A 13,244-nucleotide genomic window follows, 5' to 3' on the forward strand; every position below is an offset into this window, starting at 1 on the left:
ATTTCATGGAACTTTAAAGTCTATGATCAGAAAGTATTGTATGGAAAAAAGTAACAACTGGGACGAAGGAATTCATTTATTGTTGTTTGCTATTTGGGATACTTGTCATGAATCTTTGGGATTTACTCCATTTGAAATGTTGTATGGGCATAACTTTCATGGTCCGTTACAAATGCATGAATTTTGGATAGGTCCTAAGGTGAAAAATGAAACTAATGCTTTGAAATATGTTATGGATTTGAAAGAGCAAATGTAAACGGTTAGGGAAGTATCATAAGAAGTGTTACTGCATACTCAAAATAAGATGAAAACCTGGTTTGACAAAAAAGCTAGGGAAAGATGTTTCAGTCCAGGAGATGAAGTTTTAGTCTTGTTTCCTTTGGTCAATCAGTCACTTACTGTGAAGTTTCAAGGACCTTATGTTGTTAAAGAAAAGGTCAATGCTGTTGATTATGTGATCAGTACACCTGATCGTAAAAAGAAAACCCAGCTTTGTCATATAAATATGTTAAAAGAATATAACCGGGAAAAAGTAATGGCAAACACTATAGTGTTGACAGGGTTAGATATTGAGGCTGAAAAAGCATTGTTGAATTTGGATGTTAAACTGAAACATTTCAATGAAAAACAGCAAAGTGATGTTAGAAACATTATTGTTGAATTTAGTAGTGTTTTTCCAGATGTTCCTAGTTGAACAAATGTCATTGAACATGATGTTGATGTTGGTGAATCAAGGGCAATAAAACAACATGCTTATCGAGTTAGTCCTCAAAAAGGAACTTCTTCAAAAAGAGGTTGAATATATGATTGAAAATAATATTATTCAGGCCAGTCTTAGTAACTGGAGTTCTCCTTGTTTGTTGGTTCCTAAACCTGATGGTGGTGTAAGCTTTTGTACAGATTTTCGTAAAGTAAATGCTGTAACAAAATCGGATTATTTTCCTATTCCATGAATTGATGATTGTATAGACAAAATAGGAAATACTAACTATGTTAGTAAGTTTGATCTTCTGAAGGGTTATTGGCAAATACAATTAACCATGAGAGCTAGATAAAGTTCTGCTTTTGTAACTGCTGATGGTCTTTTTGAATATTTAGTTTTCCCGTTTGGAATGAAAAATTCTCAGGCAACATTCCAACATTTGATCAATCAGGTAATTGCTGGAATTGCATAGATGTCAAGCTTATGTTGATGATATTGTGATTTATAGTTATGATTGGAATGAGCATATTATCCAGATGAAGGAGCTATTTTGTAGACTTTCAAAAGCAAATTTGACAATCAATTTGAATAAAAGCGAGTTTGGCAAAGCTACTGTAGTTTTTCTTGGGCATGTTGTTGGTGGTGGACAAGTAAAACCACTTGAAGCCAAGGTCCAGGCTATTGATTCATTCGGTGTGACTAAAATGAAAAAACAACTTGTGAGGTTTTTAGGAATGGCCGGTTATTATCGAAAGTGCTGCAGGAATTTTAGTATTGTTACTTATCCATTAACAGATTTACTCAAGCAAAATGCTAAATATATTTGGACTAAGGAATGTCAAAATTCCTTCAACAAGGTAAAATTGATGTTGAAAAGTAAACCTGTTCTCAGTGCACCAGATTTTGGAAAACCTTTTCAATTAACTATTGATGCTAGTGATAATGGGGCTGGTTCATTTTTGTCCCAGTATGATGATAATGGTGTATGTCATCCGGTAGCGTATTTTTCCAAAAAGTTTAACTTCCATCAAAAGAAATATTCAACCGTCGAAAAAGAAACCTTGTCACTCTTATTAGCATTAAATAATTTTGAGGTTTATTTGTGTAACCCAGTGGAACCTATTATTGTTTGGACTGATCACAATCCTCTTGTGTTTGTACATAAAATGAGAAGTAAAAATCAAAGATTGTTAAGGTGGTCTTTACAATTACAAGAATATAATCTTAAAATTTGTCACATTAAAGGAAGTGAAAATGTAGTGGTGGATGCATTATCAAGATGTTATTGAATTAGGGCAGATAATGTATGAAATGAAACTTTGTATGATGTCAGTGGTGTATAGTAATATAAGAAAGTGGTATTATATGGTAGTTTAGTTTAGTAATTATTGGTAAATTAGTTAACTGACCATATAATGTTTGTGTGATAAGTGCATAATAGATATATAGATCAGGACTTTTAGCGGGCCAGTCATCAATGAAATCAATGTTATTTGTCCTAAGAAAATTTACAGTGCCTCTAGCTGTATAAGAGGTGGCATTATCATGCTGAAAAATCGAGATGATGGCGTTGTTATGGAACAGAGGAATGACGTGATGAGCGAGAATGTCATCGCGGTAATGTTGAGCATTTAAATTGCCATCAATGACGACTAGTGGTGAATGATAACCATGGGCAATGGCTGCCCAGACCATGACAGAACCCCCACCCCCGAAACGATCTTGTTCAAGAACACAACAGTCAGCATAGCGTTCATTTCTCCTACGGTAGACGCGCACCCTGCCATCACCACATTGTAAAGAAAATCTGGATTCATCCGAAAAAAGAATGGTATTCCAGCGTCGCCGTATCCAACGAGTGTGTACACGTGCCCAATTAAGATGATTTAGACGATGACGTTGCGTTAAAACGCATCCGGCGTAAGGACGTCGTGCATGTAAACCGATTATGAACAGTTTGCCCACTGATTCGGTTATTATGAAGCCCAGGTGTGTTAGCAGCAGTAGCAGTGGCAGTTTGGAATCGATTGCACAAATGCGTGTTCATGGTATAGCGGTCTTGACCACGCCTTGTAACACATGGACGTCCACGACGTGGCAAGTCGTTGGTGCTTCCTGTTGTTCGAAATCTTACGCGAAGATTTCGTATCGCTCGATTAGAACTCCCAACATGCCTTGCAACGTCTTCTGTCGACATGCATGCCAATCGCCCATTTGCGTAAATTATTGGGTATTCTTGGCATACTAAAAATGCTACAATGTAAAAAACGTTAATTTTTGTACAAATTTTGAAGCGTTTTCGTTCACTTGACAACAATGTCAGTAAGACAAGTAAAACAAATTGACCGAATACTACATGGGACATGTCGAACCGTGCATGCACGTGCAAATTGAATTTCATGTTGTCGACGATTAACAGTGCAAAAATAATCGATAAAATTCATCAATCCTGATAATACAGCTCAAGGCTAATACTACCTATATAATTTCATTACACAATGAATTCTTTAACACAACAAATACTATATGTACAAATCGGAAGTTTCTTTTTTTGTTCAGTGTGTGTATATATATATATATATATATATATATATATATATATATATATATATATATATATATATATATATATACAGTGAAACCCCTCAATACCGGACATCCATGGGACCAAGTAAAATGTCCGGTTTTCAGAGGTGTCCGGTTTTCAGGGGTCTGCCTGGACGGAAATACCTTCCGTTCTCCATAAAATAGGGAAAGTGTTAAAGTGTTTTTTAAAACAGAACAACAAGAATATGTTGAAAAATGGGGCATTTATGAGCATTTAGAAAAATAAAAACATCCATGGGAGTAATATTGAATAAAAAATACATTAAAAAGTCCACAAATTGTCAATCAATCGATAAATCAGCCTACGTTGAGAAACGTATCCATCGATGTCTGTTGTCTTTCACATCTGTGTTTAACAATGGTTGCCTGCGTTAAACTTTCTAATTCCTGTACATGCAATAGGAAACGTTCATCTTTCTGTATTGCAAAGTCCTTTTAAAATCTGAAGCATGTTCAACACGTCAGGATAGCTGAGATCGTTTCCCGGAACAGATACATCTTGTTCGGATTCGTTGTCGCTTCCATCATTGGGTATTTCGTCCCCACGGAAGTTGGCCACTAGTTCTCTCTCCCACTCGTTTGTGCAGTCTTCAATCGGCACGTCATCGTCGAAGCTGGTCAAGATGTCGGTGTCCACATCGGCAGTGACGAGTTCGCGTGCTAGTCGTGATAACGGAATGTCGTCGTCGTCATCGTCTTCAAGCACCGATTCGTCGGTCGGCGAGAAACCAGCGACGGAGAAACACTTGCTGATCATATTCGGCTTCATTTCGTTCCAAGCCTGTGAAATCCAGTGAATAGCGTCCAGCAGTGTCAGCTGTTTACACAGGTCAGATGCATTCCCGACAACGTCAATCCTCGTCACAAGATAACGGAGCATGTGTCGGCGGTACCTGGCTTTAAAGGCGCGAATAATCCCCTGGTCAAGAGGCTGAAGGTGTGAAGTTGTGTTCGCGGGTAGATATTTCAAAGTAACATTGCTAAGTTCAAGGTTTGGCCCATGTGACGTCGCATTGTCTAACAGCATGATTATTTTCCGTTTCTGTTGTCTCATGATTTTATTAACACTTGTTATCCATCCCGTGAATAATGCGATGGTCATCCACGCCTTTTTGTTGGCAACATAGGTAACATGTATATCTACGTTTACATTCTTGAAGCATCGAGGTTTCTGTGATTTTCCAATAACCAGCGCCTTCAATTTCTCTCCCGTTGCACTACAAGCAAACATAACAGTCACTCGTTCTTTAGACGATTCGCCCTTCACCGAGAGGGTTTTGGTGGGTAGAGCGCGGAAATACAGGCCTGTTTCATCACTGTTAAACACGTCTTTTGGTGCGTAGCCGCTAACAACATCCGGGATTCTGGCTTTGTAGTCTTCCACCACCGCCACGTCCACTCCAGCACTCTCACCACTGACCTGGAAACATTTCACAGAATACCTGCACTTCCACCTGTCCAGCCAGCCATTCGAGCCCTTGAAATCTGCAACTGCAAGTTCCTTGGCAAATTCACTGGCCTTCTCTTGGATGATGGGACCAGAAATCGGGATGTTTTTAGCGTGAGCTTGACAGAACCACTGCCATACCAGTTCATTGAGCTTATCAAATTTACATGCGTTATTAAACCGCCGTTTATTCCCGCTAATATTCTTTTCAAACTCTGCCTTATAAACCTCTCGTTTTTTGATGATATCTCCAACTGTTGATTTGCCAATACTAAACTTTTCACTCAAAGATCTTAACGTTGGTTTAGGTACACTTTCGAAACTTTTAATTATTTTGAGTTTATCATCGAGCGAGAGTTCAACACGGCGACGTTTAGTTGGACGTTCCGTCATGTTGAAAATCGACATGAAAATGAAACACTACTAACATCTATTCGACTACACAAAGCCAACATATACTTTTGCTTACTCTTTATTTCGCTAAACAAACGTTTAAAAAAAACCCAACACATTCACACAATAGGAAGGCAGCAAATTAAATTCCCTGTTATTTGTGTCAATCTTTGAAGGAAATCATGAGACATGTTTGTGAAGGATCACATTTAAGACCTTAAAACACACTCGTAACTTAATAAAGACATCTAACCCAAACCCAAGCTCCGCTAATGTTAACCATAATTACAACACATCATGTGTTTTACAGTAGTTAACTCCATACCAAAGCTTGCGATCAGTCCTTTTAATTGTTTATTGTCAAGTTGCTAATCTTGCCTGCTGAGCGGTACCTGTACTGTATGCAGCGGTGATTACACTGATAACAGCGATCTCGAGCATGCGCATATTGCACTAGCCATCGGTGTTCACAGACAGGTGGGCGCCATATTGATTGGTATCGGTTTGATCGTCCGGTTTTCAGGGGTAGGATTTACACTAAGTTGACACATTGGGACCGAATTGTTTGTCCGGTGTTCAGTTTAGAGGGGTTTCCGGTTTAGAGGGGTAAAATATAGTGTTAAAAGATGTGTAAATCACGGGACCGCGGAAAGCGTCCGGTTTTGAGGGGATTCCGGTTTAGAGGGGGTCTGGTGTTGAGGGGTTTCACTGTATATATATATATATTTCTAGTATATATACTGTAAAACGGGTATTATTTGCAAATTTTTGGAACAGACATTCTTACTGGTATTATTAAGCTGTAAATAAACATTTAGAAATTAGTATAATGAGTCATTTTTAATTGACCAATCAAAATAAGGGACACAAATGGTTTTGTAAACTTCCAGAAAAATGTCATCGACAAGTGACAAAAACAAAAGAGGTGAGACGTTTTTAACAACCGGTGTTTAAACATTAAAACAAGATTACTAGTACAAGTGTTAGTCTTTATTTCATACTTTCTGGAGAGTTAATTGAACCACATCCTGGATTAATTTCATTAATTGTACACACAGTGTGGTCGCCGCTGGACATGTGGCTGCAGCACTTAGCGGAGTCGCTCAGAAACTAAGAAAGGGATAATATATCACGTATACCTCTGTTAATGTTATGTACCAAAGTATAGTTTTGTACGTGTTAGTAATTTAAAAAAAAAAGAAAAAAAAAAGATAAAACAAAAACCATGACACCGCGAACTGCCTGCATTTTTTATATTGCGAAAATTTACTGCCGTGAATAATACCCGTTTTACAGTATATATATATACTAGCGGAAAAAAGTAACAGTGTAACCTAAAAAATCAGATAAAATTAACACGGCTCAATATTTTAGCCTGATCTTTTGCACAGTTGACCAGTGAACGCACCACCACACAATCGCTGGGTCAATTCTGTATTGGCACGTGCCGTTTCGCTTCTTGGACATGGGTCTGTTTTTCAAACTTTTTTCGCCCAACATTTTACTGCTCCAGCTGTTGTCAACTTTGCTACTGTTGGGTCATTGTTTGGCAACCGGTGGAACAGAAAAGCATGTTTTTTCAGTTGAAAGTGGTCGTAGAGCAATGCCCAGGCTAAATTAAAATGACCGTCTTCGCGTAATTGGTATGATCCAGGCTGATGTGCTCCATTACGCTGTAGCTATGACATTTGGTGTCAACATAAACACTATTCAGGCTTTGTGGAGACGTTTTCAACAATTTGGTAATGTCAGAGACCGACCACGTGCAGGTCGTCCACGCGTGACGTCACGACAGCAGGACAATCATATCCGACTCATGCACCTCAGGAATCACTTCCAAACAGAAAGTCTGACAGCGAGGACCATTCCTGGATTGCGTGCCATCAGCCCCAGAACTGTACGGAATTGATTACGTGAACGGCGTATCCGTCCGCAACGCCGGCTGTCCATCCAGTTTTGATAAGACGCCATCGTGTAGCATGTCAGGCTTGGTGTAGAAGACACTTGCGCTTTAATTGCTGAGACTGGGCGGGTATTCTGTTTATGGACGAGTCCAGGTTTCACTTAGACAGCAGCGACGGCCGTTCAAGAGTCTATCGTCGTGTTGGAGAACGTTTTAGTGACGCCTGTGTTGTGGAGCGACGTGCTTTTGGCGGAGGCAGTGTCATGGTTTGGGGTGGCATCACGTTAAATGGGCGAACACCTATTGTGGTCATCGATGGCAATTTGAAAGCCGTATGCTACCGTGACGACATTACCCAGGCTCACGTCATCCCATTTGTGCAAGGACAGCAACGTCACATCATGCTTCAGCAAGACAACGCTAGACCTCACGTCGCCCGGGTGGTAAGGGATTTCTAGCGCAGCAGAACACCGATGTGTTGCAGTGGCCTGCAGTCTCAACCGATCTTGCACCAATCGAGCACGTCTGGGATAAGATGCAACGTCGTGTACGTGCGCTGCCTAACCAGCCGGTAATGTTGGCAGCGTTGGGTCAGACGTTAGTCCAGATCTGGAACGGCATTCTTCAACAATTTGGTAGGCTCTATGAGGCGACGGTACCAGGCCTGCATCGACGCAAATGGTGGCCATACGCGCTATTAACTTTGTGAAATGGTTTTTGACCCCCGTGTCTTTCATCCCCAATACCAGTGAAATGACAGATGCTGTGACATTTTAAATGAATTGAAGTTTTGCAGATTTGCCTAATAAACAATACTATCTGATCGTTTCATCGTTTTATGTCTTGAAATTATGTTTTTATCAACATGATAACCATACACAGTTACTTTTTTCCGCTAGATTATATATATTATATATATATATATATATATATATATATATATATATATATATATATATATATATATATAAATATATATATATATTGCACTTTTGTCCTACGCTATTACTCCGAGTTTCACGCCCTTCGACGATCTTCAGATAGCTGATACTGGTGAAAAGATTGCAGGGTTTTTATTTTTATGTAGTGCGGTTGCGTGGTTTGAGCTTACTGGTGTGACGGCATTTTGAGATGAGCTCAGTCCTTTTGTTGAGATTGTTTTTGTCTTTTGTTTGTAGGATGGCGAGCTTTTCCTCAATGCACAGGTTACATTGGCCGGAGTTTCGTTTGTACGTGTTCGACTGCTTGATAATTTGCCAGCTTATTTCATAATTTGTTCGCTGTTTTTTTAGTTCCCAGACATGTTTAGATAGCTTGGTTTCTTTCGAGTATTTTTCGTATATATATATAGTCGAACTTTGTTAACTCGAAGTTGAAGGGGACGACTAAATAGTTCGAGTTTCAGGGAGTTCGAGTTTTCGAAATTCATACAGCAGACCCCAAAGTGAAACTGCATTGTAGTATTATCATTTCGTTGATATCGGAAGACATGTTTGCTGCTCCATCCCTGTCCCCAACACAGATGTTAGCACATTCCTTCTGTGTATATGATAAAACTAAATTAAAATACTGGATGTCGATTAGCACTAAGTACGTTTGTTTACCAAATAAAAAATACACAATATAAATAGCAAAATTATTGTAAATCACAAAAATCATTTTTAAAAAAACCCTCGCTAACATAGCGGGACATAACATAACAAATCAAAACACTGTATGCCAAATAGCACTAGGTTATGTATTTTTGTTTCTCATATAAAACATTCACAACAGTACAAAATAATTTATAGCTCTCAAATCACAAAGTACAAAGAGCAGAACTATCAGAATTTTTTTATTGCCGGGTCTTTCCCCAGATTGCTCGATGTCTGATGTATCAGTTTCTAACATAACTAAATGACTAGTAATTAATTATTTTGAATTCACACTTAAATAGCAAATAATAAATTTGACATGATTTACTCGTTTAAGAGAAAAAACAAACAACGTTAATTGTTATTACAGCAGTTCTTTGAAGATTACAAGACTATCCGTACTTTGTGTAATGAGGCCCGCTGCCGTGTACAAACACCGACAACCAAATGCAGGCATGTAGGATCATTTCGTTTCGCATAGTCGGCGATCTATTATTCTGTAATTACCGCGTGTATCATCGATAGCCGAGACCAGTCGGGGCACTCACGCTTGGCTTGGGTGACAATTCATTTTTCTTTAAAGTATTACCGGTACAGTTAAAAGGCTCAGTCACTCCACAAACTTCGAGTTTTGGAAGTGCAATATCCCTTAATTTTTTTATGGTGGGACCAAAAAATTACTTTGAGAGATGTTCGAAGTTTGAGTGTTCGAAGTCTGTTATTACTAGTTTGTATAGCAGTTCGGCCGGGACAGCCGTTTCACTTTGAAAAATTGGCGTTTTTGAAAGATCGAAGTTTGAGTTATCGAAGGTCGACTGTATATATATATATATATATATGCGTGTATATATATATATATATATATATATATATATATATATATATATATATATAGTGGACTCTTGTCTAAACCGGACTGGCCTCGGTGGTGTCGTGGTTAGGCCATCGGTCTACAGGCTGGTAGGTACTGGGTTCAGATCCCAGTCGAGTCATGGGATTTTTAATCCAGATACCGACTCCAAACCCTGAGTGAGTGCTCAGCAAGGCTTAATGGGTATGTGTAAACCACTTACACCGACCAGTGATCCATAACTGGTTCAACAAAGGCCATGGTTTGTGCTATCCTGCCAGTGGGAAGCGCAAATAAAAGATCCGTTGCTGTTAATCGGAAAGAGTAGCCCATGTAGTGGTAACAGCGGGTTTCCTCTCAAAATCTGTGTGGTCCTTAACCATATGTCTGACGCCATATAACCGTAAATAAAATGTGTTGAGTGCATCATTAAATAAAACATTTCTTTCTTTCTTTCTGTCTAAACCGGATTCTGTGTAATCCGGATCTCTGTGTAAACCGGTCCATTTCTAAAGCCCCGTCCAGCTACCATTTATTTCTTAGGTATAAATCTCTGCCTAATCCGTATTCTGTCTACTCCCGACTCTGGAAAGAACCGTTCATGCATTAACTACCTCTGTCTACACCGGATTGGGATTTGACTGAATGACGGGCTGCTTAATTAGTTGAACAATGATCGTCACTTGCCGAGTAATCAGGACACCGTCGCAAGATCAAATACAAAATGTAACCGCACTCGTGTGAAGTTTACTCTTATTGCGGTAGGCCGTTAGATCTGCATTTTGTATTCAAATAATTTCGTACATACGAATAAATAATGTTTTAGGAAATAAAATGAAATTTAAGCTAGTACAAATATTACAACGACCAGAAACACATTTAGTATGCAGCCACTAATATTTTATGCAGAAAAATATATTTGATATGTAATTACAATCGTTAAAAAGCCTCAGGAAAGTCATTGTCAATAGCAAGTTGTCAATCATTCAAGAACCATAACTATGGATGAACTCTGTCTAAACCAGTCCTCTATGTAAACCAGACTATTTTGACGGTACGAAGTGAGTCCGGTTTAGACAGAGTCCACTGTATATATATATATATATATACACACACACACACACACACACACACACACACACACACACACACACACACATATATATACAAATATATATATATATATATATATATACACAAATATATATATATACAAATATATATATATATATATATATATATATATATATATATATATATACATATATACACATATATATATATACTCTTCAAAGAAGAAACGCAAAACCACATTGTCGTAACATTTGGAGAATTGATTTAATTATTGAATGGTGAGTCCGATAATTACCAAATGTTGCAGGATTGTTCACAATTCACTCTAGTCCATTGTGAGTAAGTGATAGGACACACCACCAAGGTCAAGGTCATCTGGAGTCAATACCGGGTGTGGCCTCCGCGTGTGTTGACAACTGCCTGGCACCGCCTGCCCATTAAAGCAACCAGAGTACGGATGACGTCCCGGGGGATGGTGGCCCACTCGGCCTGCAAGGCTGCTGCCAGCTCAGGCAGGGTCTGGGGCTGTGGTTGTCGCTGTCGGAGGCGTCGGTCCAACTCGTCCCATAGATGCTCAATTGGGTTCAAATCCGGTGATATCGATGGCCAAGGAAGGACATTAATGTTGTTGTTCTGTAGGAAAGCCGTTGTGAGACGTGCTGTGTGAGGCCTGGCGTTGTCATGTTGGAACACTGCGTTGGCGTTGGCCATAACTGGAACGATGTGTGGCCGGAGGATCTGGTCAATGTAGCCCTGTGCATTCAGGTTGCCCTGCACGTGGACCAGGTCAGTTCTGCCAGTGTGTGAGATGGCTGCCCACACCATGACACTACCCCCGCCGAATCTGTCCACTTCCTGCACGCAGTTTGCCGCATAACGTTCACTACGACGCCTATACACGCGACATCTTCCATCATGACGTCGGAGCAGAAATCGGGACTCGTCACTGAACCACACCTGTCTCCATCGCAGTTGAGGCCATTGTCGATGAATCTGGCACCACTGCAGTCGGAGTCGACGGTGTTGTGGTGTTAAGATGACACCTCGAACTGGACGTCTGACACGAATTCCTACTTCACGTAGGCGGTTCCGTACGGTCTGGTCGGATATCCTGCGCAAACCTGGTATTGCAGCGGCTGTGGAGGTGGCAGTAGTCAATCGTTCCCGAAGGTGGCGTACCCGGATGTAGCGGTCCTGCCCGGGGGTAGTGACCCGTGGTCGACCGGATCTAGGGAGGTCACGTGTTGATCCATGTTGCTGGTAACGGTCCCACAGTCTGGAGATGGTGCTTGGGGACACATGGAATGCCCTGGCAACGGCCGTTCTGGATTCGCCTGCGTCTAGTCGGCCGATGGCATTGTTTCTCTGCGGTTCACTGAGACGTGGCATGTCCTGGATTGTCAACTGTCGGCCAGGTACAGAGGCCAGGCAAGCGAACACCCTGCACTTTTATACTGTCGGTGTTCATGTTGCATGTGCAGACAACGCACGTGCAGTGGTGACATGGTTTGCACGTGGCTGCGTTTTTGCGAATATTCACATTTTGGAACTTTATTGTACAGTAGCTGCGTTTTATCGAATGTAACCGTGGGAATGTGTTTGGGACATGCAATGACCTTATATTCACAAAACATGAACCGGTAGGAAACATAAAATCGGAGTTATAACCCATTTGTACCCTTTTGCGTTTCTTTTTTTGAAGAGTATACATAAACAGTCAAACCTGTCTTAAGCGGTCACGCAAGGGAGTAGATAAAAGTGGCCGCTTAAGACAGGTGGTCGCTGAGTACAGGTTGCCACATATATAGTCTTTTAAATATTTGTTGTTGTTTCTTGTTTTACCGTCTGTACTGCTAATCAACGGATATGTGCTTCACAGTTGACTATAAATCAACTTCCCCTGCGCGTGCTGTAACCTCACCGTGGTGCAGGGGTGTAACATTCTCTTTGAGAATGGACAATACAGCTCAAATTGGAGTTTAGAGTAAAAGTCAGTATCTATCTGTGATAGTTGTATTTGTATCTTTGCACAGTTCTTTGCACAGTTCTTTACACTGTTTTTATTTATATCTTGAATTGTTCTATTGATGTTGATCATCACCTTATTTGTTTCCATTACCATAGTTTGACACCCAGTAGCCGATGTATTTTTCATGCTGGGGTGTCGTTAAACATTCATTCATTCATTCATTCATAAATCAACTTTTGACATGTCGTCTCCTTCAGAAATAATGCAAATGGAATGTATTAAATTAACGGTTCCCAACAAGTTTGTTTTAATTTTCCATTTAATTATTTAATTCCTACTTCATCGGTGTATTGTCATAGTAAGTGAACCTACAAATCTCAAGCGTGCATTCCAGAGTCATACTTTCTTAATAGATACACAGTAGAGATGTCGGGACTGAATGGGTACTAGTATTCCTGAAGGTGTGAAGATCGGTTATTTGCTGCACCTTATCGCTGTTGTTAAATATCTCATTTTGGATTTGGGAACTGATTTAGGTGGCCGCTGGCCACGTTAGACAGGTGACCGCTTAATTATTACAGGTACATTTACATTATAAATCGTTTGGGAGAGAAAAAAGTGGCCGCTTAAGGCAGGTGACCGCTGAATACAGGTGGCCGCTAGA

At 40.0% G+C, this 13,244-nt stretch overlaps 2 protein-coding genes across 2 annotated transcripts in view; one reads left to right on the forward strand and one right to left on the reverse strand.

The window, feature by feature from the left end:
• Nucleotides 1-3,719: 3,719 nt before the first annotated feature.
• Nucleotides 3,720-5,150, reverse strand: LOC121379530 (tigger transposable element-derived protein 6-like). Its single transcript, XM_041508175.1, has one exon. The coding sequence runs from the start codon at nucleotides 5,148-5,150 to the stop codon at nucleotides 3,720-3,722; it is 1,431 nt and encodes a 476-aa protein (XP_041364109.1).
• A 2,043-nt stretch (nucleotides 5,151-7,193) lies between these two features.
• The window catches only part of LOC121379532, an 87,220-nt gene continuing 81,169 nt past the window's right edge, over nucleotides 7,194-13,244 (forward strand). Inside the window, exons 1-2 of the mRNA XM_041508176.1 lie at nucleotides 7,194-7,496; nucleotides 8,232-8,282. Coding sequence (XP_041364110.1) covers nucleotides 7,194-7,496; nucleotides 8,232-8,282 — 354 coding nt within the window. The remainder of the gene's footprint in view (nucleotides 7,497-8,231; nucleotides 8,283-13,244) is intronic.

Source organism: Gigantopelta aegis, chromosome 8 (genome assembly GCF_016097555.1).
Source record: "Gigantopelta aegis isolate Gae_Host chromosome 8, Gae_host_genome, whole genome shotgun sequence".
Lineage (NCBI taxonomy): Eukaryota > Metazoa > Mollusca > Gastropoda > Neomphalida > Peltospiridae > Gigantopelta > Gigantopelta aegis.

Excerpts from the sequence above, each read along its gene's own strand:
- LOC121379530 (XM_041508175.1), bottom strand. The coding sequence starts at position 5,150 with ATGACGGAACGTCCAACTAAACGTCGCCGTGTTGAACTCTCGCTCGAT.